The sequence below is a fragment of the Erithacus rubecula genome (assembly GCF_903797595.1).
Source record: "Erithacus rubecula genome assembly, chromosome: 20".
In the NCBI taxonomy this organism is placed as follows: domain Eukaryota; kingdom Metazoa; phylum Chordata; class Aves; order Passeriformes; family Muscicapidae; genus Erithacus; species Erithacus rubecula.
Window position 1 is genome coordinate 766,958 of NC_136672.1, and position 27,038 is coordinate 793,995.

General features: G+C 54.5%; 1 protein-coding gene across 1 annotated transcript in view; it reads right to left on the minus strand.

Moving 5' to 3' along the window:
• Positions 1–26,094, minus strand: part of PIK3R5 (phosphoinositide-3-kinase regulatory subunit 5) — a 40,621-nt gene extending 14,527 nt beyond the window's left edge. Inside the window, exons 1-3 of the mRNA XM_079323151.1 lie at positions 26,005–26,094; positions 5,050–5,165; positions 480–580 (exon numbers count right to left, since the gene is read on the minus strand). Coding sequence (XP_079179277.1) covers positions 480–580; positions 5,050–5,146 — 198 coding nt within the window. The 5' untranslated portion in view covers positions 5,147–5,165; positions 26,005–26,094. The remainder of the gene's footprint in view (positions 1–479; positions 581–5,049; positions 5,166–26,004) is intronic.
• Positions 26,095–27,038: the final 944 nt, after the last annotated feature.

Below are 27,038 nucleotides of genomic sequence, written 5' to 3' on the forward strand. Positions count from 1 at the left end.
TCACTGTGACCCCACTGTCAGCTGCCAGACTGCTGTGCAAAGGCAGTACAAATCCTGCCCATGGTCCCCAGCATCCCAGCCCTGCAGGAAACCCACAGTGAAGTTTCCACCAGAAACAACAGGAAATTTTCCATTCGCTCTGCTTTGGAGCAGCTCCACAGACACAGTTATGCAAGGGCTGGGGAAAGCTGGAGGATCTGCACAGAGCCAAGCAGTGCTTTGGGGATAACAAAACCCATCCCTGGGTCTGCAGGGCTGCCCAAACCATGGGGATGGGCTCTTCCTTGTGGGACACACATCACTGGTGCTCTGGAGCTCTGGACTTTCTGACCCAACCACACACAGCCCCCAGCACCGATGCCCAACAATATCTTATAACCCCAAATCCTCCACCCTGCCTTGCCAAAGCCCATCCAGAACAAGCCATGGAGCTGCCAGTGCCTCAGGGCCTGCAGCCCCTCCTGACAGCCCCCAGTCACCTCTTTAGTCTTGCCCAGGATCTTCTCCACCAGGATGAGGTAGTTACCAGCGTCCCGGCTCACCAGCTCCTGCAGGCTCCAGCAGTTCAGGCACAGCCCGGCTGTGGGGACACAGAGCCACGGTCACTGTGAGAGCCACTGGCACCCCAGCCCTGCTCAGGAGGGTCAGAAGGGGATGAACAATGGGAAGGGGGCAGAGGGAAGGTGTTGACCACAGGCATGAGATCTGGGCAGAAGAACAAACCCCACACCCCCCCGGAGCTGGACACTGGTGTTTGTCTCAGTGACACCTGGGGCACCTGAGCACCTGCACATTCACAGCCCAACACACACAGCTGGGCTGGAGCCTCTGCCCCAGGAGCCAGGAGAGTATCCAACATGCCAGAGTGTCTTGGCCTGCAATATAGGATGTGCCCAGCAATGTGCATTCTGTCCCCATCTGCTGACCCGGCTGGGGCAGTGACCCTGATCTCCTGGCACATACTATCTGCTAATGGGCCATCTTTAAATCAGCTGGGGCAATCATCTTTATCTTTCCACAGCCCATCCTCCCTCCAGGAGATATCTCCTGTTCATGGCCAGTGAGTCCCAGTGCATGACTGATAAAATTCCATCATCCCACTGGGAGATGCTCCAGCCAGGGCAGGAGCCAAGCCTTTCCTACCCAGATAAAAACTGAGATTTTGGACAGCAAGATACTGTCTTTTCCACTGGACCTTCAGAGAAAAGCCAGACCTTTCCACATCATCCCTGGACCTTCAGAGGAAACTGCACCTTCTCCAGGAGCACTGCTCCAGCTGAACCACATCTGCCACTGCAGAAGGATGCAGCCACCATTGAATGGGACTGCTGCCACCACCCTGACTGACTGTGTCAGCTTGGATTCTGACTCTGGCAGGGTTTGGGATTATTCTGTGTAATACTGCATTCCTATTTTAATTTTCCTAGTAAAGAATTGTTATTCCTAATTCCCCTATCTTTGCCTGAGAGCCCCTTAATTTCAAAATTATAATAATAATTTGGAGGAAGGGGATTTACATTCTCCATTTAAAAGAGAAGCTTCTGCCTTTATTGGCAGACACCTGTCCTTCAAACCAGGACACAGAGTTACCAGGTGCCAAAGCAGCCAGCAGGTGGGAGCAGGATCCCCAGGAGCTGGGGGGAGCGGAGAGGGGAGCTGTCCACAGCTCTGGAGGGCCCAAGATCACCAATGAAGATGCACCTTGTACAAAGAGCACAAATCAGAACTTCACCTGCCAGACCCTAAATCCAAGGAATTTGTCCCAGGGGGCCCAGGAGACCTCCCAGCACTGAGGAGCAGCCGCCATCCCCCCTCCATCGGCTTGGCTTCACTAACCAGCACCAGCTAATTTTTCTTAAGACATAGAATGAGTCAGGTTTATCTGCCAGCAGCACAGGCAGCCCAGGGAACACCTTGTCCCTAGATGGGGCAAAGGCAGAACTAAGCTGAACTTATCCCAGCAACCCACTCAACTAAACCCAGCCTGACAGTGACCCAAATTAAAAAGTCCTGTTGCAAGGGCACGGCCCAGCAAAGCCTCTGGAGAGCGAAAGGAAATTGTCCCTTTGAGAGAAGAAGGCAGCAAAGCCTCTGTGCACACTCTGAGCAGGAGCTGCTCAGGGAGCCTGGGCTCAGCTCTGGTCATTATCAGCACCAAAGGTGCCAAGACCAGGCACAGCAGTGCCGTGGGCGGCCTCGGAAGGATGAGGTTTTGCCATTTCTTTTCTGAGAAGTGCCCCAAGATGCCCTCTTCCTCCTCCTCCTCACAGAGCAGCTCCTTCCTGGCCTCAGGGGGTGGCATTTCCCCTCAGAGTGGGCAGCTGTTGAGCTGGAAATCCAGAAGCAGCAAAGCAGAAGCGGCACCTCCTGAGTTGCCCACAGCGCTGGGCACGGGCTGCGGTGCTGTCAGCAGTGACACAGCCCAGCAGTGGGTGGAAGACAGAAGGCTCCATTTCCTCCACCCCCAGAGCTGCTGTTGTCACCATCTCCTCAGCAGAGGGAGGTGGTTTCTCCTGGGACAGCCGGCACAGGGAGGCTGCAGGTGCCCAAGGACAGGCACAGCCCAAGGCTGGCAGCCACTGCATCCCTTGGGAAGCACAGCAACCCAGCCTGCAGCAGCTGAGAAACACGAGATGGAGACAGACGTCCAGCACAGAGGCACCTCCTGGCACTGCCACCCAGCCTGGGCAGAGATGTCCAACAGGAAAACCCAGCAGAAGCCTGCCAGATCCCCAGCACCACCAGAGTCAAGCCCAACGCTCTTCTTCACAAAAAAAACCTCTTTTTTTTTTTTTTTTTTTTTTTTTTTTTTTTTTTTTTTTTTTTTTTTCCTGCTCACCATGAAGAAATAAAACATTTTTCTTGTTTTTCATGCTCTAACTTGACCATGGTCCCTCTCCTGAAGCACTATGCAAGGCCAGCCCCAAAGAGGTTCCTCCACAAGGAAAAGGTTTTCCTTCCAAGCACTTTTCTAACAGTGATTTCTGTGAGTCACAGATAATTTATTTTTATTTGGTTTCTCCAGTAAGTTCTGCAGAAAGATCTTCTATTTACACCCATGAGCTGGCCACGGGTTCATCCAGGCTGTACATCTGGGACAGTCAAACACTCACAACCCCTCCTAGCTGACTTCACAGCCCCCAGCTCCTCATCCTTTGCTCAAGAGGAGCAACATGTTGGAAACAATTATTCACCCCCTCCAGAGCAACCTTGTGTGAAGTTAGCACAGAAAAATAGAGCTTTATAAATGATTTTAAAATGAACAAAATTCAACAAGGTCTCAGCCCAAAACACTGTGACGTGGTGTGTGTTATTTTGGTGTACAGAACGGGTAAAAAATTAGGGGAAAGCAAAGAAATTGGGAAACAGAAGTGAAAAATGAGGAAGGTGAAGGTTCCAGCCCAGTCAAGAGCAAGATGAAAGGGTTCACTGACTTGTGAGGATCAGCCCTGCCACAAACAGCAGCCTGGACAGGACAGCAATAATGAAACTGTCATTTGTAGCTTGGGGAAGGATGTGACAACCTCTGCTCCAGCTTTGGAAGGCAGCAGGAGACAGATCTGGGCTGTGGGCAATGTGCTCTGCTTTTCTTGTATCCCTCCTGCCACCACAATGACCCAAACCTTCCCACTCTGGCTGCATGGGCTGGGATGGAGGCAGCAGGGGAGAAGGCACTCAGGGGGTCCTGGGGGTCTCCAGCAGCAGCACTGGGGCTGGGGCACAGCAAAGCCACCAACACCCTCCAGGGCACATTGGAGATTCCTGGCAGAGCACAAATCCTTTGGACAAGAGGGAGATTTTTGAGGTGCAGGACACACAAAATTCTCCCAGGAATATCAGGTCCTCCTGCCAAAGCCACAAGAGGCACAGGAAGGGGCTGGGAGCCAGGGGAGATCACTAGGGGTGGGACTCAGGGGGCACAGCCCCCAGCCCCAACCCCTGCCCTGGGCATCCCAATCTCTGCTAATGAGCTGGAAAAACGATGGAGTTGTTGTTTAAAGGCTTCCCCAACCCAAAGAACAGTGCTGAGGGGCTGGGATTAGAGCTGTGAGTGACATAGGAACTGATTGATGATAATTACAGCAGAGGTGAGCTCTGGGCACACAATGACCTGCTTGGCCACAGGGCTCCTCTGGCCACGCGCTGTCACCGTGCCAAGCACGAGGTCGCGCTTCCAGGAGCCAGGAATGTGGGTCACACTTCCCCAGAGCAGGGGAAAAGAAAAGGACACGGGAATCTTGGGCAGAACTGCCCCAACCAACCCCCCAGGTGATGTTACAGCATGAAGTGCCATCAATTCCAGTGGCTGTGAGGAGATGGCAAAGGGATTCCTCTGGGATTTGGCAGCAGGTAGGATTCTGTCAGCATCTCTTTGTAGGGAAAAAGGAAAGCTGAAAGGGTTGAAAGAAGTGCACAGACAAAAAGGAATCAGAACCTGGCAGCCCCCAGATTTTTTCATCCACAAGAGTGTTCGGCACCAATTTAATCACAGCTCACAGACACAGCTACTAGCAGAAAGGTCAAAATGACATTCAGAAATCATTCTGCTGCTCTGCCCACACCACGTCAGCCCCAATCCCTTCACAGTCCCCTGGACAAAGCTCAGCTCTTTATGGCCAGCATGGTATCTGAGGCAGGGTTAAACTGATAACAACATGTCTGTGCTGTGTGTGTGACAATGCAGCACGGATCACAGCCCTGCCTTGGGGGCCCGGAGCATCAAGGCAGGGCCGGCTGATTGCACAAAGGAGCCTTTCCTCGTGCTGAACAAAGCCCTCTCCTCTCCCCAGCTCACTCAGGGACAGCTGGCAGCACGCACCACTGCCCTGCTAAGTCCTTACAGGGTCAGACCTGACGTGACCTGCTCAGGCTTTGGGAACATCTTCCTCTTCCAGCAAAATGCCCAGGAGGACTGACCAGACTGGGTGATACCTCTGACTGACCACTGGAAGGGAAAAGGCCTCCAGCAGCAGCAGCAGTTCCCTCTAGCCCAGAGAGAGTCCTGGATGAGACACCCCACCAGGGGCCCATGGTTAGCAGGTCACCTACCAGCCCATCTGCTGGACACAGCATCCCTGCTGAGCCCGTGGAGACACCTCTCCAGCGCGTGGTAGATCCTGTCCTCTGTGCACGTGGTGTGCTGCATTTTAACTCATCTCCTGAGTCTAAGAGGAAAGAAGGAGGAGAGTTAATAAAGGATTGCCCTTTATTCCCTTGCCAAGTGGCCAGGGAAGGCTGCAGAACTGTCCCCTTGCTGCCACACAGCCAACATGAAGGAAACATCCCCGTGCCCTTGTAGCAATGGGAGAAAACTCTGTCAGGGTCATGAGCCCAGAACACTTCTGAAATTGTTACTGCAGCCCCGACACATCCCAGCTCTCCCCCAGGGCCCAGGGTGCAACCTGAACCTTGGCTGGCAGAGACTGTGCTGGGGAGGAAGGTTTAATCCCACCCAATACATATCCATCCTCCTGGGACACCAGGAACAGTCACACCCCTTCCCAAGGTCACTGCTCCAGTGTCCCTGACCATGAGCAGAGCTGACCAGGTGGACATTCCCTCCTCCCCTGCAGCCCAGGAGGACCATGGGGCAGGTATCCTCCTCTCCCAAGGCACAGAGATAGGTCCATCCCACACGTTCTTTGCCTCTCATTTAGAAGCAACACAAATGTACAAAAAAGCGGAGTAAAAAGAAATAAAACTGTCAATGCTACAAAACCACCTGCAAGGTGGCCTTTGCTTTCAGCCTGGACAGCAGTCATGCCACACACCCACATAATTCCCAAAGATATCCTAATTCTCTGCTCCTTTGGCCGGCACCCGGTGCTGGTACCCAGCAGTGGCTGTGCCCATCACAGCCCCACCCACCCCTGCCCCAGAGCTGCTGTGAGCTTGGCAGAGGCTCCACATCCCTCCCTGCCCCGTGTCCCCTGCACGGCCACCTCCAGCCACACTTCATTGCCAGCAGCTCCCCCAGAAGGGCTTGGGAAAGCTGTGCCTGGCTGCTGGAGCTCCCTGGGAACACAGGGAGCCACCTCCAGCCCTGCCCCTGCACTAGAGAGAGCCCAGCAGCAGCTCCCCAGGGGTGAGAGCACACCCGAGCACCACTGACCTGCCCAGGGCACACGCTCTCCTTCACCCCAGAGAGGCTCATGGGCTCCTCCCCCTCTCAGGGGCCATTGCCAAAGCCTGGCACCGAGCCCTGCAGCAGAGCTTTTACCTGTGCCTGTGTGAGGAGCGCCACAAAACGCTCGGTACTGCGGGAAGGAGCAGAGAAATCGCAGCCCAGCACCTCAGTCACGCCTGTGGCAGGAGAACAGCGGCAAGCAGAGCCCAGAGTGACTCACTGACACCTCTGCTACACCCAGCTCGAAAAACAGCTCAGCCCTTAGAGGGGAACAGGCTCCTCATCCCACAGCAGCCCCACCATTCCCTCCATCGTGACTTAGCACACAACAGGCAGGGAATTTAAAATAAAATATACCCAAGCTATTGCCATAACTTCCAAACCACAGAACGCACTCTTTGGGTGTTTTTTTCCTGCTGTGTCACAGACCACACAGGAACCTGAACCGCCTCTCCCAGGGCAGTGCTTATGGAAGCATTTTCCGTGGGAAAGGCCTCGCTTCGTCCACCACAACGCAGCAGAAACTTTGCAACCTTTTCTGCTGTCCCCTCCTTGCCACCCACGCTGAGCAGGATGACAGGCCAGGGGACACTTCTGGAGAATGTAATCTGACTTTCAGGAGCCCTGTTAAGCATCTTGAGAACACCCAAAAAACAAGTGCTGAAGCCAAGGGTTTGGAAAATGCTTTGCTTTCAGTGAGGGTGTTTGTTGAGCATCCCCACATGACCTGAGCCCAGAGGTGGCCCCATCCTCTCCACACAGCAGGGACAACAGCTGGTTTTAGGAGCCCCAAGTCCTCAGAGAAACCCATCTGCTTCAAGGCTTTGCCCCATTTTCAACAGATGCCAAACAATTCCCAGCATCAGGGCTCAGGACAAGGTTGAACTCATCCCCTCTGAAGGTGTGAGTGTCCAAAAGGGCAATTTATAATGATTAATTTGCAGTAATTTTCTAACCAATTATTTTCTAAAAAAGCACTGATTAAAGTGAGTGAGAAAGGGTCCAGCACACCAAAGCTCAGCTTGGGAAGTATCCTAAGACTATTTGTGAAATTGTCCTTGCATGGGTGCCAGATCCTTGGGGAATTTCCATCCAAGACTGCTTAGTTAAGAGGCTTCATTCATCTCTGTGGTCACAAAGGCAAACAGACAAATTAAGTATTTCTGTTAATTAACACCAAACTGGTAAATATTTACCCCTTGGTGGGAAGTGGGAACTTGCTAACCATTAGTTTTAGATTCTCCCTTGTCATACTTGAGGCAAAAAGTTCATAAAAACAAAAAAAAAACAAAACAAAAAAAAAGTTTTAAATAGGACAGAAAAGAATTATAAACAAAAAAAATTAAAAAAAAAAAAAAAAAAAAAAAGGGTTTTCCTGCTGAGCTGTGAAGTCACCAGGGGTCATGGGAAGCCATTGGGGTATCACAGCTCCCTGACAGGGACTTTCCACTCAGATGGGACCCACTGGGGTTCCCCCACTTGTCTTCAGTGCCCTGGAACCTTTCCCTTCCAGGGCTTTTCTGTTGCTCAGGATCTGCTCCATGCCCAGGGACAGAAGGTCCCTCAACAGCCAAGGTGACATCAGCAGCTCTGGCAGGGCTGGGATAGGGCACAGGGCAGCCTTTCCAGCAAGGAAAGCCCCTTTTCTTGTATTGAGGTCCACCTGAGTCCCAGCTTCAACACTCTGAGCTCCTTCTGCAGTGGTGGAGGCCAAGACAGCCCCCAGGGGATGAGAGCAGAGGGAAGAGCTCAAAGATCCAAAATGAAGGTGGGAAGAGGATCGGACCCCTCCTTGAACAGCCAATCCCCAGAGCCTGGACGGCTCCACCACGCTGCCCTGGGGAGTCACCACATGCTCCAAAACCCATTGCTCCAGGAGAGCAAACCCAGGCGAACAGGGAACAAGCTGAGATCGTCCCTCTCGCTGCAAATCCCAGCGACATCTCCTTGGGATGCCCGAGGGCAGGAAAGGACCTGACAAAAACCTTCCCAGAGGGAATCCTGCAGCAGGGGAGCAGACCCTGCTCCACTGGCATTGAGGAAAGCCCGAGGATACCCTCCAGGCAGGATAACTCCCTTTCCCACTTGTTCCAAGGCTGAGCATCCTGGGCGGGAAACAGGAGAGGAAAAACAAAGCCCTTGGCTCTGAGAGCAGCCCTGAAGGCACTGCCCACGTTGGGGAACAGTGGCAGTGGGTGGAGGGTCACGGATGCCTCGCCAGGGTTGGTGCCAGGGCGTGGCTCAGCACCTGGATCGATGCTGCTGGTGGTCTTTGGGCACTGGAACCAGAACAAGAAGCCTGACGAGATTGAAGGAAACAGGAGATTGGGCTGATGCTGCATCAGAAGGAAAATCACTGAACTTGGTTTAAAGCGAAGGAATCCTATCCAGAGATTTTTTTCAAGGCAAGATCCTCACACAAACTTCCTAGAAAGATCATCAAGTCCTTAGAGCTCCACCTCAGCTTTCTGCTTCCTCCAGCTCATCCTCCAAGGAGCAGACAGGAGCTTTGGGAGATGCATCCTCGCTGCAGAGGAAGAGCTGGACTAGGAGCTGTGCCCTGGGTACGGAGCTGTTCCAGGGCAGCAGCACATGCCTGGTACCCGATCCTCCACTGAAACTGTTTTTCTTAGATTACAGAACAAAATCTTGGGTTTCAGCTCTTTGCTTGCAAGATTGTACTGCCTCCCCTCCACCTCACACAAGAGGCAAAGATAGAAACCCGGAGCGAGGGAGGCAGCAGCTGGAGGAAGCCTTTGTAGAACACAGGGCAGTGCGGGGAGAAAGCTGCGATTTTCAAGAAAAACGTCAGCCTCGGTGTGTTTATCAGCAAAGTGAGAGCTCTGCACAGAGCAGGAGATGAGGGTGATAAGAAATTCGCTCAAACCACACCAAGGCAGGGTATCAGGAGATCCAGGAGGCAGCTGGTTTGACAAACATCCTCCCAGGGTGCCTGAAGAGGAGGCTGTGCCATCCAAACCCCCGCACGGCTCTGTGCAGCGTTACTGTCTCACTGAGCGGGGGCAGAGGCTGCTGTGACACTGAGGACAAGGACACACCAAGCCACGGTGGGGACCTTGAGGGATATTCACTCCTTGGGCTGCAAACCCTCACTCCAGGGAGTCCCCACTCCCTGAGCCAAGGGGGGAAGGGGCAGCAGAGGAGCACAGAGAATCACTCCCAAATAGTGGCTTAGGCAGTGATCTCATCTTAAAGCAGAAAGCATAACTCCTGGCACAAGAAGAAAATCTACTTCTGGAATAAAAAGAGCACCTGTGCCTGCAGGATAACGGCGCTGAGGGGCAAGAATGACACAAGACATCCCATTGCTCACAGGAGGAAGCAAAATCCTGAGTTATCAGTGGGAAATTGTTTTGGGAAGAGGAGAGGTACCAGCCTGCCAGCTCCCTTGAGAGAAAGAACAGGACCAAGCCCTACCCAGGCAGCCTTTCTGAACTGCAACGCCTCATTTACACCAAAAATGTGAGAACTGGAGAGCTGTCAAAGACCAACAACTGCAGAGCTCCTCAGAGGCAGAGATCACTCCCTGCTCTCGCTGTCTCTGAGAACTGGGCTGAAGGAGAGGCTCCCAACACGGGACAGGGAAAGCACCTAACGTGCGAAGCAGTTTCAGAGCCCCCGAGTGTCAAACAGCATTTACAGAATGTGACACAACGGGGCAAAGCAGCACCCAGGTTTTATACCCAGGGCTGGCTGCCTGCTCCCCTGTGCCAGCTGGGCACCCCCAGCGGGCACCGGGGGGGCTGGGGATGTCCTTGGCAGCAGTGCAGGAAGGGGGGATGAGCCCAGCCCGAGGAACTGAAAGATGACTGAGATTCATCCAAACTGCCACCAGCTACAGTCACACAGCCCTGTGAGCCACATACTTGGGGCTGCTCAGCTCCTGTGAGGAACAGCCACGACGGCCAGTGTGCCCTGCCTGTCCCCCTCCACCACGGGAAACACCCCCAGCATCACCCAGCTCACGGCTGCACTGCAGGGCATGAGCCCAGCATGGATCCAAGCCCTGAGATGCTGCTTTGCACAAAGAAGCCCAAATGAACTCACAGGTCCCATTGCCATAAGCAGAGGGCTCTGTGGGAAGGTACAACGGTGGCCAGGGTCAGTCCATGGCCAGGGCACAGATATTCCTGTCCGACAGGGGGAAAGCAAAGCCTGACCTAACAACTGCTCGTGTGTGGTCAGTTCTGCTGCTGCTCTGTCTGTCGGGCTGACCAAGGCCACACAGCACCAGAATGTGGCAGAAAGATCTGCAGTCAGAGGGGAAAGGTCTTCAGTTTAGGAGAGAGCTTAAAACCACTCTGAAACCAAAGGATGGATCAGCATCCAAGCCAGGGAAAAACAACATCTAGGAAAGGCAAGAAGGGAAGTGCTCTGCCATGCGCCTTAGATGAGCAGCCTCTGGTCATCAGCTCTGTCTAAACATCAAACCCACACCTAAGGCATCAAACCCCAGCTCAGATCTGGAGATGGGGAGAATTGTGTGTCCTGTGTGCCAGGCAGGGTGAAATCCCAAATCCAGACACAGCCTCACTCCAGACCAGGCAGGACTGAGTTTTCTTGCTCAGGATCTCTCTGGATCTCTCCCAGGGAAGGGGGAGCCCTGTGAGCTCTGAGAGGCACCGAGACCCGGGGAGGGCAAGAGAGGGACAGGGGACAGCGCAAAGGCACAAGGGACACTGGCCGCGCCCGGCATCGCGTCACCCCGAGCAACGCCACCCAAGCACCCAAATCCCCCTAAATCCTGTGCACAGCCAGGGGAGGGGTGACCCTGGGGTGGGACCGGCCTAAACTGCAGAGATGAGAGGCTACCGGGGCTCAGAGCGGCAGCGACAGCTCTGTGCTCGCTAATCGCGAGTGATTTTATCGCCCCAGCCCCTCCCGGCACAGCCCGGCCCCGAGCAGCCCCGGCTCCTGGATCACAGCAGGAAACCCACAGGGGGCTCAGAAAAGCCTAAGACGAGTCAGCCCCACTCAAAGCCCTCTATCCAAGCCCTTGGTGTCGCTGCAAAGGGGAGTTATTCAATGGGATTTCCCAAATCCCAGCCCAAAGATTACATGCGTTAGTGGCCAAAGCTTAAGGCTGGATTTGGGAGATGAAGGATCTGTGAAAGCCAAAAAAAACCAAACAAACAAACAAAAAAAAAAAAAAACAAACCTGAGAGGTGCAAATAAACAACAACAGCTCCAAAGTGTAACTGCCTTTGTTCAGGAGATTTGGAGATAAAGGCTCCACTGAAGGCAAGAAAAATCCAAAATATGGGGAGCAGGGTCCCAGCACCGCCCACCTCGGCTGCCCTTTGCTCTGGGATGTCCTCGAGTTGCTGAAGTCACAGAGATGTTGCTGGAGCATCAGGAGCAGGACTCACACCGCTCCCAGCATCACAAACCAGCTGCCAAGGAAGCACCTTGGTCACATCCCTGCTGCAGGTCAGCACAGAGGCGGCCTCGGGAGCAGCTATGGTGATAACAGACATGCTTGACCTGAAATTTAGGACTGACTTGTCTCAAGGGTTTGCAACCAAAGCAGCAAACTGCATCACAGGAGGAGCAAAACCAGGACTGCAAGATACTCAGCAAAAAGAACAAAGTAATTTGAGAAACTGTTCTGAGGTGAGGGAATTCCTCAGTGAATGGAGAGGATGTTAAAAAAATGAATCTGCCCAGAGGGTGCACAAGGAGAGACATGGAGAGTTCGAGGAGTCAGAACAAAACCTTGCAACTCATCACTTCAAAATAGTGTTTGCCCTCATCTCACTGTGATTCAAAAAGCAAAAATCAAGACAGAAAAAAAATTAAACTTCTCACTCCTGATCAAAGGAGACATTTTGCTCCACACACCAGTTTAGATTCACAGCTAAGAGCAAGCCCCTAGTAGGCCAGCTCTCCCTGGGACCAGTGCATACAGGTGGGAACCTGCCCCCAAGGACGTTCCTGTGCTGGTTTGCCCTCCTGCAGCATGCCTGAGGCATCCAAAATCGGGAGCTCTGACTGTACTCCTGTGTCTCCAGAACTCCCAATCACTGCCACTCACTTCCACTCCCTATGGAAACTCCCGTGGCTTCCTGGGATCAGGGACGAGGCTTTACCCCCGTGGAAGGGCAGGTGAAACACCTGGATCAGAGTGGGGAACTTCCCAGCGGCTCCCCCTGCACAGGAGGCAGAACTGTTGTGCTGGGCAGTGCCCAGGCCTGAGCAGAGACCAGAGAGATGGGAAGTGTCCTCCCTGGGGATATTCCAGAGGTGCCTGGACACAATCCTGGGCCCTGGGATGGCCCTGCTGAAGATGAGCCGCGGGGTTCCCTTCCAGCCCTGGGATCTTTAAACCTCAGAGCTGCCATAAAATCCAGTTACCAGAATTACCCTCTGCTTGTCACAGCTTTTCCACCTTTTCTATTTTAATCTGCAGCACTCACAGCTCAGGTCACACCTGGATTCAGCTGGGCACTTGGGACTGCTTCTGTGAGGGGCCTGCATGGTCTCTTTTTAAACATTTCATTTTTAAAAATAGGAACAGCACAAGTGAGGCCACTCTGCCAGCACAGAGGGAGGCTCGGGGCACATCCCGACTTCCCACCCCAGCACTCTCGGCCTGGCAGCAACTCATTCCCCTTCTCACCTCCGGGGAGACCTCACGTTATTTCTGTGCTTTTTAACTTCAAAACGCGAACTCAAAATAGCAGCGAGGTTATTTCGCCAGAGTTCGGGCTGGAGTTCAGCAGCAGCTCCCGCTCACCCCCGGCGGGGATCAAAAGACCCCGCGGGCTGCTGGAGGTCACCTCCCGGGAAGTCCAGCTCCCTCCGGGAATATCCCGCACTCTCCAAATTAACAGGGGAGGTATAAAGGCCCCGCTAATTAGCGGGCCTGGCCCGGAGCTATTAGCGGAAGCCAATTAGCGGCAATTCGCCTGTCCCGGCGGTGGATAAACACTCGCTGCTGCTCTGGGAGGGAACTCCCCCGCGGCTGAAGCGCGGAGAGCCCTTGCCCAGAGCTCCGTGACACCTCGCAGGTATTTCTGCTCTCCTCCCCAGCTCCGGACCTGTGGGACTCCCCCCGGAGGTGCGGCAGCTCCGGCTCCTCACACCTGGCGGGCAGTGCTGGAGCTTTCCCTGGGCACGGCGCTTCCCTTGCTGGCATCAACATGGACAACTGGAATCGGTGGCTTGCCCGTGGTGTTCTTGGGGTGAGGAGCTCTTCCAGCTTGGGGGGAATCCTAAAGCTTGGTGTTTCAAAGTGTTTGTTGGGTTTTTCCCTCCCCCAGCTCGATCTGTAACTCGGCAGCACCAGGAGCATCCCTCAGCTCCCGACAAGGGGGTGACAAGGCCCCAAACTTCTCATCCTCCCAGCTCAGCTCCTAAACCCAGACAACACGGGACAACTGGTGGTGTCCAGGGCTCCCAGAGGGAAACACAAGTCCACAATCAAAGCCCAGAGACCTCTCTGTGCCTCAGTTTCCCCTCCAACAGCAGCAGCAGAGGCTCTTGCTGGGTGCAGTCCCTCAGCTGCAAAGCAGTGGCAGGTAAAGGTGAACCAGAATTTCATCCTTCCACTTTTATCTCCTACTGTAACCTTCCCAATCCCATTTATAAACCTGGCAGGCAAAGCTGGCAGAGCAGGCCATGCCAAAAAAGCATTTTTATAATACATAAAAACCCGTTAATACTTCACCGAGGTTATTTCTAACCCACAAGAACCACTTGCCCTAACCAAGACATCCTGCCACGGGTACCCAGCACAGTACCCAGCCACCCCTCCTCAAACTCTCTGAGCAGAAAAACAATGACACAGAGCCAGAACTGCCCATGCAGCAGCAAATTGCAGAAATAAAGCTGCACACGAGAAAACCACATGTTCCCAGCAGCACTGCAAGAAGGGGAGCTGTGGATTTGACTACTGGGACCAGAACTGCCTTGGAACAGGGTTTGTTGTTTTTTTTAACCCCAAATTTCTAAGAAACAAAATACAGAACTGCCTTGTCCAGACTCTTGCTGCAGCAAGTGCTCAGCTCAGTAAATCTAATTAATGAGCCAGGAAAAGTGTCACTCGTTTGCTAACTACTGCACCCAGGGCTGCCAAACAGACAGATAAAGGATTTAGCTGGGGCCTATTCCAGCCAAAGGAGCTGGGAACCTGGCAGGGAGAGCAGGAGATTAGAGGGGGCTGAAAAGAAAAGGAGAGGAGGGGGAAAGAAAAAAAAAATCCCACTAGATTAGCACTTTGCAAATGCAAGCATGTAAATCAGCTTAGGTTTGGTATAATGCCACCCTTGTGAGCATCTGGGCACAGCAGCGCACAGGGCCGGGCTTTATTTCGGCTCGGGAGTCTCACGCCAGCAGCTCCCTCACAAGAACAGCAATTTTGTTTTTATCAGCTCTGAAAGTTCGCACAGGAAGCCAATTAGGGGAGACCTGGGAACAGAGGAAGATTCATAATTGCAATTAAGGCTTCAAAGTGCTGATTCCCAGCGCAGCCCTTACAGATCAAGCTGAGGGAGGGAAAAAATCCAACAAATTCATTGAAACACGGAGCTTTAGGATACCCCCCAAGCTGGAAGAGCTCCTCAGCCCCACAACAAGGCATCACCTGGCTCTGAGGGGCCCAGGCAGGACCAAGAGATTTGGGGTTATATCTGCATCAAAGGGATCCAGCATTTGTCCCTTACTGCCACTGACCGTGATCCTCCATCCCATCCCATCTAAAGACATCCTCATGGATGTCGCCAACCATGGATCTGCTGCTCCACTGTGCCACGGGCAGGACAAAGGGCTGAGAAAAGCTGAGAGAAAAGGAAACTCACCCAAGGTGTCAGGGCCACCCCTAGAGATGTGGGAGAGCACAGAGGGGCTGCAGCAGCTCTTGTGCTGCCCAGGACAGCTCTGCTCTGCCCGTGCCCGCTGCCAACCCTCACAGACACTTCCCTGTGCTGGCACCTCCTCTCCTCACACACTCCCAGCTTTCACTCCAGCCCCTCCCAGCATCTCCTCTCTGAACAGCTGGAGAACACCTGGCCCCAGCAGGCAGCAGAGCTGGGGGCTTGGGCTGCTCCCCACTCTGGAGATGCTCTTTCTTCCTTGCCCCAGACCCCAAAGCTGCAGCAGGAGCCCTGAGCCCTGAAGGGGACGTGCTGCTGGGGGTGGCTGTGGGACCCCAGCACCCACAGGGACAAGGTGAACCCCCCTCAGTTATCTCCATCCCCAGCATGTCCCAAACTGCTGCTGCTCTCCCCCATGGGTCCAAGTCCTCCTTTTCCCCCCTCAGCTGCCCTGGGGAGTTGTTCTCAGGCTCAGAAGCTGTGTTGTGACCTTGGAAAGTCCTTTGTGTCTCTGGAAAAGCACTGGCTCTGGATGTTTTTGCATAAGTGATTTTCCCCGGGATGTTTTGCCCCAGTGCTGAGCACATTGGGCTCAGTAATCAAATGAGGTCAAAGAAAACTCCAGCCAAAACCCAGCAGCCTCAGTGGGAACAGCCAAGAGCATCCCCACGAGCACAGCTCGGGCCTGGCTGAGGGCTCTCCCTCCCAAGCAGCTCAAGAGAATCATCACAAGTGGGAATAATGCTGTGCAAATCAGCAGCATTCCACAAGATCCAAAACAAGCCATAGGCAAGCACAGGTGGATCCCAAGGGTGGAACAACAAGAGAAGGCAACTCTGCCTGCAACCCCCCATCCTCTGGCTCTCCTGCCCTTCTGAGGAGGAAGCCCCAGGCCAGGAGCAGAATCCAGCCCCACACAGATCCCCTCCCCAGCCCGTGGCTGGACACGGTTTCCAAGACCAAGCCACACTTCCGCAATTTCAGAGATCTTCTTACCCCACCTTCCGTGTGCTGTGCCAAAAAGAGAAGTGCTGGGAGCTGGGGGGAAGTTGTGGCACCCTTTCCTATCCTGGAGGAGGATTTCAGGCTCCTGCCACATCCGAGGGGCAGCTCTGGCCACGCTGTGCAATGGGGCTGGCCCTGCACAGGGCCCGGCTCTGGGGCAAGCAGTTCCAGGAACCTCAACAGTTGTGAGCAAGAAAATACAGAAATAAAGCCCACACAGAAATGATCTGGTGAGAAATAAGCAGGCTGTCAGATACCCCAGCAGGGCATGTGGCCACAGAGGGCTGGGTAAGGAGAACAGGAAAGCAGCTCCAGGGATAGGGATGCCACACATGGGTAAGCTGGGCTCAGGCAATCCTGGGGCCTTCTCTCCTTGATTAAGGGGCCAATTCCCCTTCAGGCAGCACTGTCTGGTGCTGAGAAGGAGCAGAGCCACAGCCAAGAGATCCCCTCCTCCCTGTGTGTTCATGGAGCTCGATTTCCCCCCCTGCATGCTGAAAGGGCAGCTCCATCCTGACCAACTGCTGCCAAAAACTGAAGGAGAGGCTCGTCCCACCATCCATCACCAGGGTTTGCTCCATTTGCTCAGCATGAGGGCTCTGTTTTCCAGTCTGGATGAGACTCAATCATCAGTACTTTCCTTGAAGCCATCAAAGCCTGGATTTCTGCTGCTACGATGGAAATTTCATCCTCATTTAGAGCAAAAGATCTCCTGCATCCCTTCCCCAAGAGGGTTAAGCCACATTACCAGAAGCTCTCTCCAGCACACCTAAAAGTGGTTCAGCCCTTAAGAAATTCACTATTTACAAGTTTAGGTGTTTTCAGAGGGAATATGCATGAACACTGGAATTACAGTGCATTAATTAGCAGGGAGAGCATCCCAACAGTCACAAGGTCACAACACAACATCCTGAATTCACACCTTGTTGGGAGTTACTGAGGGAGCAACACACAAGATCTGCACCTCTAAGAGCTTCATGCCCCTTGCAAAATGAGAAAAGTGGACTTTCTCTGATGGCCCAAGTCCTCAGGGACAGCAAAACTCCCTAGGTTTCTACAGGCAGGTGGAGAAGGAAACTCAAGGCCCAGTCCTGATGGTTTGGGGGGGGTAACAAATGAGGCATGGTGAACATTTGCTGTTCTAGTATAAACCACAAAGAAAAATGGGCTGCATTTGGTACCAGTGGCCATTGATCAATAGATCATAGACAATGTAGTTCAGCCTTTCAGGTGGGGTCACTTGAGTCTGAGGGATGGAGCTGCCTGTGTGAAAGGCTTGGTAAGATCAGAGACAGTTTTAATTTGCTTGGTCACACAGATGGGCAAATTCACCTTCCTGAGCCATTTAAGTCTTTCCTGAGGTGGTGCATACCCTGGCCTCACGTACCCAGCCCCCTCTCCCACTGGGTACAAATTACTGGCAAAGAAGTTTTAGGCAGGTCAGGGCTTCCCACACCTCCCACTGCACCAACCACGAGCTGCAGCCCAGAGCAGTGGCCCCAGAGAAGGCATTGCTCAGGTTCCATCACTGCTGAGCAGGACAGCCCCACCAGAGGAGTGGATTCAGCAGGAAAACCCAGTTCACCTCCAAAAACTCCCCAAAGTGCAGCTGCTCAGAGAGGGAGAAACCATTGGGGGACTAAAATCCACACTCACCACCAGTTAAAGAAGGAAACTGGCATTGCTGACCTACAAAATACTGATCTTGACAAGGATTCAGTTGAATTCAGTTGTGCAGAGCTGGCTGAGGATGGCCAGGGGCACTGTGCTCTCTGAATTTATTCCAGCCAACAGTCCTGGTATCTTGTTTCTTGCAACACCACCAAAAACTTCAGGATTATCATCCTGAGCCCCAAAAAACAGAGTCCAAGCAAGAGGGAAAAACAATTAATCATGTGGTGACTTTGGAGCACCCCATCAGCTCTTTGCTCTGCTGTGGAGCTCTGGGGTGACTCTGGATCTATCTAGGGACAGGACTCATTGCCTCCAACTTGACCTATGCAAAACTGAGGTGATTAAACAAATGAATGTTTCCAGACACACAACACCTGCTGTGGAGGGCAGCTCATTCCACTCAGCTGGAGCCCCTCTTCAGGGCAGTCTAAATGGAACTTTTAAGCATTTTAGGCCATCCCTAAAGCAAGACAACTCTCATGCTTGCTCTCCTGAGCTGCTTCCCACATGCACAACAGGAATAATCCCACTTTGCTGTCCCTCAGACCCACCAAGCCAAGACTGGCAGGTTTCAGCAGCCAGAGCTTTGCTTTATGCCCAGGACCACAGAGACAAACCCACCTCCTCTCCTCTTGCTCCCATCAGCAACAGCAACTTTGCAATCAACAACATCTCCAAACCTGCCTGGAATCCCCCACACCTGGCCTGGGATGGAGGTGGAGAGGCCACCCAGGACATCACCAACCTCACCCCACCCCTGCCCACTCACTGTGCTCTGAGAGCTTAGCAAAACTCAGCCAGGGTAAGAGCAGCCTCTGTTCTCCTCCTCAAAAACCCCAAGGCCAACAGAAATGACACAGATCTGATGTGAGTAAGAGCAGCCCAGTTTTATAACTTGGTTTTCAGAGAGGAAATGCTCTTGTTCCTGGCAGCAATTCTGAAAACCCCTGGCCACATGATGCAAGAGTTAATTTTAGACTCTACCAGTCATTGTCACCACAGTGAAGGCTGTGGATCCATCCAACATCACAGGCAATTCCTGGTTCCAGGTGAAATTCCAATAGAATTTAGGCTGGGGAGAGCCGTGGTGTGGTCACAGCCTGACCACAGGAGCTGGGTGTCACCAGCAGGGTGAGATGGAAACTCCAGGGCTGCTCTCTAGGGAAGCTGGAAATTCAGCACAGGACTTCCTGTGTGTCACAGTAGAGATGGGGGGAAAATAAAAAATTCAGCAAGTGCGTAATCTAGAGAGGAAAAAAAGGTGTTTCCCAAAGTACAGCAGCAGCCCAAGCTGCTCCTGCAGAGAAGGAACTGAGGAACACAGCAGTGGCCAGGGACAGGACACAGGGGACATCCCTGCTGTGCCCACTCACCTGGGGTGCAGCTGTTAAACCCCAGGTGTTTTCAGGCTCAGCAGGAGACCCTCCCAAAGCCTGTGGGACACCTGGGCCTGGGGTCCATGAACTCTTCTCATGAACTCCTGGCAGCTGAAAATGCTACAAGGAACATTTGGATCAGGAGGGTGCCTCACATCTCCTACAGCAGCTGCCCTGTCCAAGGCCCTTCCCTGGCTGTGCTTCTGGGGAAAATCTCTGTTCACTTTGCAAGGTCACGTGTGGGTGGCACTGTCACATTCAGGGCAGCATCGAGCTCAAGGGAAATGCCAAGACTGTGATAGCAGGAACATTCTCATCCCCATTCTGTGTTCCACTGACCCAGCCCTTTCCTGTGCCCCTACAAACCCTTCCCAGGACTTCTTACCCCCCACGAATGTCCTGTGGCTCCTTACTCAGCTCCCTGGCTCACAGGGAGGGCTGCTGGTCTGGGTCTGCTGGGTGTTTTAATTGGAAGAATATCTCCCAGCCTGAACAAGTCAGGCACCATCCCAGCAAGGTGGCACAAGGGAGACCCCAACCCCTGCCCCACTGTCCTCCCCTTATAGCTCCCTCCTGATGCAGGAGGGGAGAGCTGATCCTAATTCCTTCTGGCTATTTGGAAAAACAAGTTTACACGTGAGATTTCAATTGGCTCTGTCTCTGCTTAACTCCTCCAGCTGTGAAACAAAGTAAGTGAGAGACAAAGCCCCACAAAAAAGCAGCGTGACCATTTCTGAGGGCTTTTTGTGAATTCTAATGCCAAACCCACTAAACAGATTAACTTCCAGCATAAACAAGCAAGTAAATCTTTCCCCCAAGGCCCTGTGTATCCAAAGGAAGCTTTAGAAGTTGCTTCCTGCCATTGTGGAGGCCCTGCTGGGAACCCAGGAGCCTTTTCAGTCCCTGGCTTGGTTGCCCAAACCCTTCAGTTTATTTCCAGCACCTCTGGCTGCAGCACCACAAAGGACAGATGATGACAGGGACGTTTCTGGCCAGTCCCCATCGCCCTCAGGCCAAGGGCAAGCAGAGCTGGAATTCACAAATCTGACAGGAGGGTGTGAGCCCCACTTCCAGTGGTACAACTACACCATCCCCCTCCTCACAGTGAGGGGAAGAAAGGAAGTCTCCAAATGGGGGGACAGCCCAGGGAGAGGGGGGCACCCTTCCAGCAGTGGCCAAGCCCAACAGGCTTCATCCCTGGAGCACCCTCCAACAGCCACAGCAGCATCCACACTTCCTTGTGAGGGATGACAAGGAGCCCAGAGCCTGAAACCCTTCCAAACCCTGTGTTCATCTCTGGGAAGCTGGAGGCCATTCCCATGTCCAGATGTGCCAGAGCTGCAGAGGTGAAGGGGGCCAGGCAGCACAAAGGGAAGGTACTGGCACTGGGGAGGTTGGGGCAGGGCCCTGAGCTGGCCCATCCTTTGGGCTGGCCTTGTACAACCAATCTCTGGCAGCCCAAAAACCCACAGAGAACACAAAGCAAGAGGTGCCCCCTTCTCCACATGAAGAACTCATCCATGACTCTTCATCCCTTCTCCCCAGCTCAGGGACTAAATCTGAAGGTGACACCAAGAGCAACCCAGTTCTGAAGAGTGTCCAGCCAGGCTGGCACAGCCCTGACCTCAGAGCACGTTCCCAAATCCTCCCAGGCACCCATCACAGGAGCAGGGCCATTAGCACATGAGCTTTCAGCCCTCAGGTCCTGCCAGGATGGGCTGGAGCATCCTGGCACAGGGGCTTTTCTCCCAAAAAGTGACAGCCCTTCATCCCAGCCTTGCTCCTGGGAGCTGAGATGTAAACACCCAACTTCCAAAGGCTGTTCCCTGCATCCTAAAGCCTCACCCTCATGGTGATGCCCTGGTTGGAGCCCACCTGGACCAGGTGGGATCTCATTTAACTCTCAGTATTCTCCATCACTTCTAAACCCACCACTGGGACCTGGCAGCTCAGGGCCATGGAGTTCCCTCCCAGGCTCTGGATCATAAAAGCAGGTTTGCAACCATTCCTCCACACTCCACAGTTCCCTAAGGGAATAGCACCCCTGGCATGGAGACCAGATCAGCCTGGGGACAATTCCCAGCAGGCCTCAGGGAACATTAACCTTGTTGGCTTTGATTGCAAGCCAGCTGACTGATCCAGGAAGGCAGCAGGCAGGATCCCCACAGCTGCATGAGGAGCAGCAGAGATCTCTCCCAGCCTGGAATTCCCTCATTCCCACTTGCAAAGCTCCACACCTGAGAGATGTGACTCCCCCAGGCAGCTGCACAGTCGTGTGTACCCATTTACCAGCTTTGTCAACACAAAGACACCGAGAATGAAGAAACATCAGTGGAGTTTCACATGCACAGACTGCCAGAAACAATGAGAAAAGGGAAATGCCACCTGAAAGGATGGGAGCTTGTTTGCCGAGAAGCCTCTGGGCTGAGGGTTTAAATAGACACAGAGCGATGGGGGAAGCAGCTGAAAGGGGAAGCGTTTCATCCTAATTTGAGACAAGAAAGAATGGGCCTTTGTGCAAGGGATGAAAAGCACTTCTGCAGGCTCAGGGACACGGCGCCTTTCCCAAAGCGTGCACACAGCAGCCGTGGCCCATCCACACAGCCCGGCACTAGAATCGGCAATCGCGGGAGTGAGAACACCCCGGAGCGGCCACACAAACCCTCCAACACGGGACACAGCCACGGCAAATTCCCTGCCCCGGCAGCTGCTTAGGGCAGCCACAAGGTCAGGGTGAAGCTGAGCCCTTCCTGCCCAGACACAGCAGCGGCAGGACAGTGCCCCGTGTCTCCAGCACCGGCACCCTTGTCACATGGGCTGCTCATGCCAGCTCTGCTCACTTCTGCTCTCAGCCCACCCCAAAAAAAGCACCAGCAGCGTTTTGGGAGCACCCAAGCTGCTCTCAGCCCGAGCACTGCGGGCATTTTGAGCAATAAAAGGAGGGGAAGTCGTGGCCCAGCCTCATCTCTCTTACAAATACAAACACAGCCCATGCGGCACCCAGAGTCATTGATAATTGTCACTGTTAATTGTCACAGCGCCAGGGAGCTCTCTCCTATTCCCCTTTTAACTCAGCCTGCGGCTCACGCTCACTTCTGCTGCCCAGAACCACCTGCGGTCCTTTTCCCTGGGCACAGGTGGGGAGGCACCAGGGCACCCCAAGCCTTCCAGCCCCGTTCCGGGAAGGAGCAGCCCAGGTGGGAGCGCTGAGCCACAGCTGCCCCGGCAGGTCCAGCCTCCAGGCTCGGCTTTACCAAGACAGAGACTGAATCTGGGTGAGCTCTCAGCCGCTGCAGGTTCAACGCAGCTGAGGTGAAAGCAGCCCAGCCTGGGGCTCCAAAACTCCCACTACGCCCCGGAGCATCGCTCATCTGCCACCTCCGCGCTCCCGTGCGCCGGGCAGCCCAGCAGCCGCAAGCTGAAATCGATTTGGGCTTTTGTTTGTTTTGGGGTGGGGTTTTTTTTGGGTTTTTTTTTTTTTTTTCCAGTGGCAGAGCTTGAAATCAGAGACGAACAAGTCTGAAGGAGCTCCTGCCTGCCTCTCATGTATTCCAGATGCACATGCTCCAATCGCCGCTTGCCAAACAGGATACGAGGCGCAAGGAAATAAAGCATTTTATCTTCAAGCTTTTCCAAGAGGGTATTAGAAACAATGGGGAGGAAATACAAAATTAACACTAGAGAAGAGCAATTGGCAGTGCCCTTGCGAGGCTGTTCTTCATTACAAGGCTGCCTATTCAGCGGCTTTCATTAGGAAAATCACATCGCAGAGCCATTCCCAACAGTGTCCCTATTTCCTAATTAGGCTTCGCCAAAGAGCTGCATCTCTCAGTTCCCGCCCGGCACACAATCACAACAATTACCATTTCATTGCACCCGGCCGCCGAAAACACCGCAATTAAAGCATCTGAGGAGTCACACGGGCGCGTCAGCGGGGAGACAAGTTCTCACGTCGTGCTAATTGGCGGCCAAAGACGGATCAGAAGGACAGGAACGGCGGGGTTTGGTCTCCGTGCTGGGAAAGGCGCTCGCGAGCTGCGGCCGCTCCTCCGGCTCCCACCCAGGAGGCCGCGGCCGGGGCTCGGTGCCAGCAGGGACCACTGGTGACAGGTCCTGTCCGCCCCTCCGGGCACAGGGAGATGCTCTCCGGATCCTCGGCAACATCCTTGGATCACACCTCTGTACCAAACAACCCTGGCCCAACACCAGGTGGATGCAGACCTAGGTGGGTTGCAGAAGTCACCCGGAGCCTCCGGTGACGGCTTTGGGCGGGTAGGACACTGTCCTCACACCGGACATGAGAGACGGGAGAGGGATGGGAGTCCAGAAACCTGGGATCCAACACTGAGCTTCTGAGGGAATAGGGAGCAAAGCAGATAGGAGGGAAAGAGCTGCAGCTGCGGAGCCCGGATTGTATCCACAGCTCCCATTTTCCTCCAAGCAGTGACATTTCCAGCCCGAACCAGCAAAGCACAGAGCTCCAATGACGGCAGCCCCGCCGAGCAGCAGCGCAGTGCCCGGGGAGTTGAGAAGCAGAGCTTCCATAAAAACCTCATCCTCCCACCTGGAAATTCAAACTGCTGCTGGGGGCAAGAGTTCAGGCACAAAAGGAGCCTCTCACTGCTCAAAAGCACCTGGGGCACTCACCTGAGCACTTCCCCCTGACACCCTCAGGCACAGTTCTCCTCTTGCAGAATAATAATGCAAAATTGGGCAGCCCCGCCGTGCTCAGCAGGCAATCAAAAAAGAGAAGTTGAAACTACTCCAGCCCTGCCAGGGTGAGCTGCAGCCTGGTAAGGTCCCCATGCCATGCTGGGGTGTCCCTGGTCCCCAGCAGACCTAGAGCAGTAATTCTGGCATCCCTCAACCCTGGGGCTGCTGCAGCACGGACAGCTCGCCCTGCCAGAGCAGCTTATCCTGCTGGAGCAGCCACTGCTCCTCTCTGCCAACACTTCCCACTGCTCTCAGTTCTTCTTTCTTAGCGCAAAACCCACATCTTCATTTTCACCTTCAGCAAAAAGGCACACTGGGCCAGTTTTGGTTTCTGTCCCAGCTGGATTCTCTGATCTCCCTGGAGAGGAGGGAAAAGCCAGCGGCACCATCCTACAGCCGAGAGATGTGGGGCTGCCCCTCACCCACAGAGCTCCACTTCCTGCACACCAGAATTCTACTTTCTCCTTCTGAAGAAGCACCTCAAACACGTCTCATGCCTGAACAGGCTGCAGAACTGCGGGAGCAGGACAGGGGTGGCCACACAAAGTCAGGGAAGGCAGAGCTGTTCCCACTTCAGCAGGACCACATCGCGAGGCAGCTGCCCTCGGACCACGCTCACATCCCAGCTCCCGCTACAGCGCACCTGGCTCTGCCCAGCTGCTTCCTTCAGAGACCTGCAGAGCATCCCCAGCATCACCTGAGCCCTCCGGCCTCACGCAGTCACCGTGACTGGGGGACGGAACCACTGCAACCACCACAGGCGGGCTCTGGCTCCTTATCTTCTCACCTTTCGATATTTGAGCTCTAATCTGAGCAACACCCAGAGCTCCAAAACTCTTTGCAACCAGGTTTCGGAAACTCTTCGTGACTCCATCCGAGTTTGTGCTTTGAACAAGAGAAAAAAACCCAAACACCAAACCAACAGACCTTTCTGACAACCAGGAAAATCAAAGTCTTGACATCCTGCATAACTCCTGGAGTCTTCAGCAGACCGAGATTTAGAAAATTAGCTTAAATGGGAAAACAAAATAAATTGCAGCTGCTCAGCATCAGGGCAAGCAGTAGGAGCAGCACCAGCCTGCAGCTGCCTGAGCAGTTTCGCTGCACCGGGAGCAGCACAGCCCCGAAACCAGCCCTTGGCAAAGCTAACGGGTGCTGGATGACAGCAGCCAGATCATCACAAACACGAAAACACAGGGCTGAAAGCTCTTTTCTCCCGCTTTCGTTAGCGATTTGAATCAGCAGAGCCTTTTCCTCCCTCAGGGCTCACACCTCCAAAGCAGCTCAACATCCTCTGCGGGCGGCGGGTGCAGGAAGGAGCGTGGCTCGAGGCCGGACTGGGCACTGACTGGGGGACACTGGTGGTACTGGGAGGCCACAGAAGCACCTGATGGCAGATGCTCCTTGGCAGGCACAACAGTCAGCACGGGCTGCTGCAAGGGGCAGCACGGGGACAGCTCGGGGCTGGCGCGTGTCCAGCCCCCGATGCTGCAGGGGTGACGCTGCTGAGCTTGTCTCATCCCAAACCACATCCTGTTGCCTAAGCAGAGCTTTCCCTGGGGCTGCACCTCAGCCCCTCGGGCTGCAGGGACCCAGCTGAGGGAGCAGCAGGCGACCTTTGGGTCCCTTCAGGGAAGGGCTCCTGTTGCAGTGACAAGGGTGAGTCACTGCCGTCCCGCCAGCAGCCCTGCCAAAACTCCGGGCTGGGACCAGAGAGCCCCCGGGATTTCCCGGGGACCCCGCCACGGCAGGGTGGTCCCCTGGGGCGGGCAGCGCCCCACACCTGGCCCAGAGCAGCAGCTCCGTGGGGCCACGCGGAGGAAAACAAACACAGAGTCCCGAAATGAGTCACGACGGTCGGACCGTCCCCACCCGCGGGGTGACACCGGCTCCTTCTGGCCAGGCACGGGCTGCAAGGACACCCCGAGGGAGACGCGGTGGGGGGGGGCCTTCCAAGGCTGCAAGAGAAGCCCCCAGTCCGAGTAATGACACCCCGCTGGTGAGTTTAAGAGGAAGCCCCCAATTACACGGGACACCCGCATAACACCGATTTCTGTCTCCCTCCTGTTACCCCATTTACAGCGAGCCCCCCGCAAACGACAGAGCCCTGCCGGGCACCAACGCCCCAACCCACGGGTATCACGGACACCCTGAGAGTATAAGGGAGCTCCTCCTCCAGGTGCACGGGATGTACGAAGCCTCCCGCCCCGGTTACCCCGGGCTCGGTGTGTGTACGGCCCCCCCGTCCCGGTCACACGACCCCCCGCTCTCCCACCTGCGGGGCGGCTGCCGCCGGAGCTCCGTACCCATCCTCGGCCAGCCCCGCCGGGCTCCGCTCCGCGCCGGACGGCACCGGGGCGGGCGGGGCTGGCGGTGGCTCCGCCCCGCACATGTGCCCGGTCCGCCCCGCCCCGCCCATGCCCCGGCACCTGCCCCCCGCCCCCGCTTCCTCCGCCCACCCAGCCCTCTGTCCTTCCCTCCCTCCGTCCGTCCCATCCTCGATACCGCTGCTCTGCCTCTCTGCCAGCACATTGCCGTTCAGCCGGCCAGCCATCCCCTCCTCCATCCATCCATGGATCCATCTATCGTGACCCCACCACCACTTTCCCATGCACCCTTCACTCTTCCATTCATCCATCCCTTCTTCTGTCCCTTTCTCCTGCTATTCTGCCCCTGATCCATCTGTGCATCCAACCACCATCTGCCCATCCCTCCATCAATCTCTCCTTCTTTCTATCCATCCATGCACATTTCCAGCCCTTCACCTGCCATTCCATCCATCCCTGCATCTGTCATCCATCCATCCTTTAATCCATCCATCATTCCATCCATCCATCAATCCATCCATCCATCCATCCATCCATCCATCCATCCATCCATCCATCCATCCATCCATCATCCATCTATGAATCCATCCATCCATCCATCCATCCATCCATCCATCCATCCATCCATCCATCCATCCATCATTCCATCCATCCATCCATCCATCCATCCATCCATCCATCCATCCATCCATCCATCCATCCATCCATCCATCCACCCATCATCCATGCATCCATCCATCACCAGTCTGGGGACATTCTGCTGCTCTCTGCTCTGGTGGCACCTGGGAAGGTACTTTTCCTGTTGCCTTAGTGGCTGCTCCTGAACAAAGGCCCGTCCCACCCTCATTTCTGCCCCTACACCTGTCCCTGCCCCACCTGCTCATGGGGCTGGTGGCCAGACCCGCCCAGCCGGGGCTGAGGGCAGTACTCTGGGCGAGTTCCTCTGTGGATTTCGGTTTGTTGAAGAGAGTGACCGCTGCCG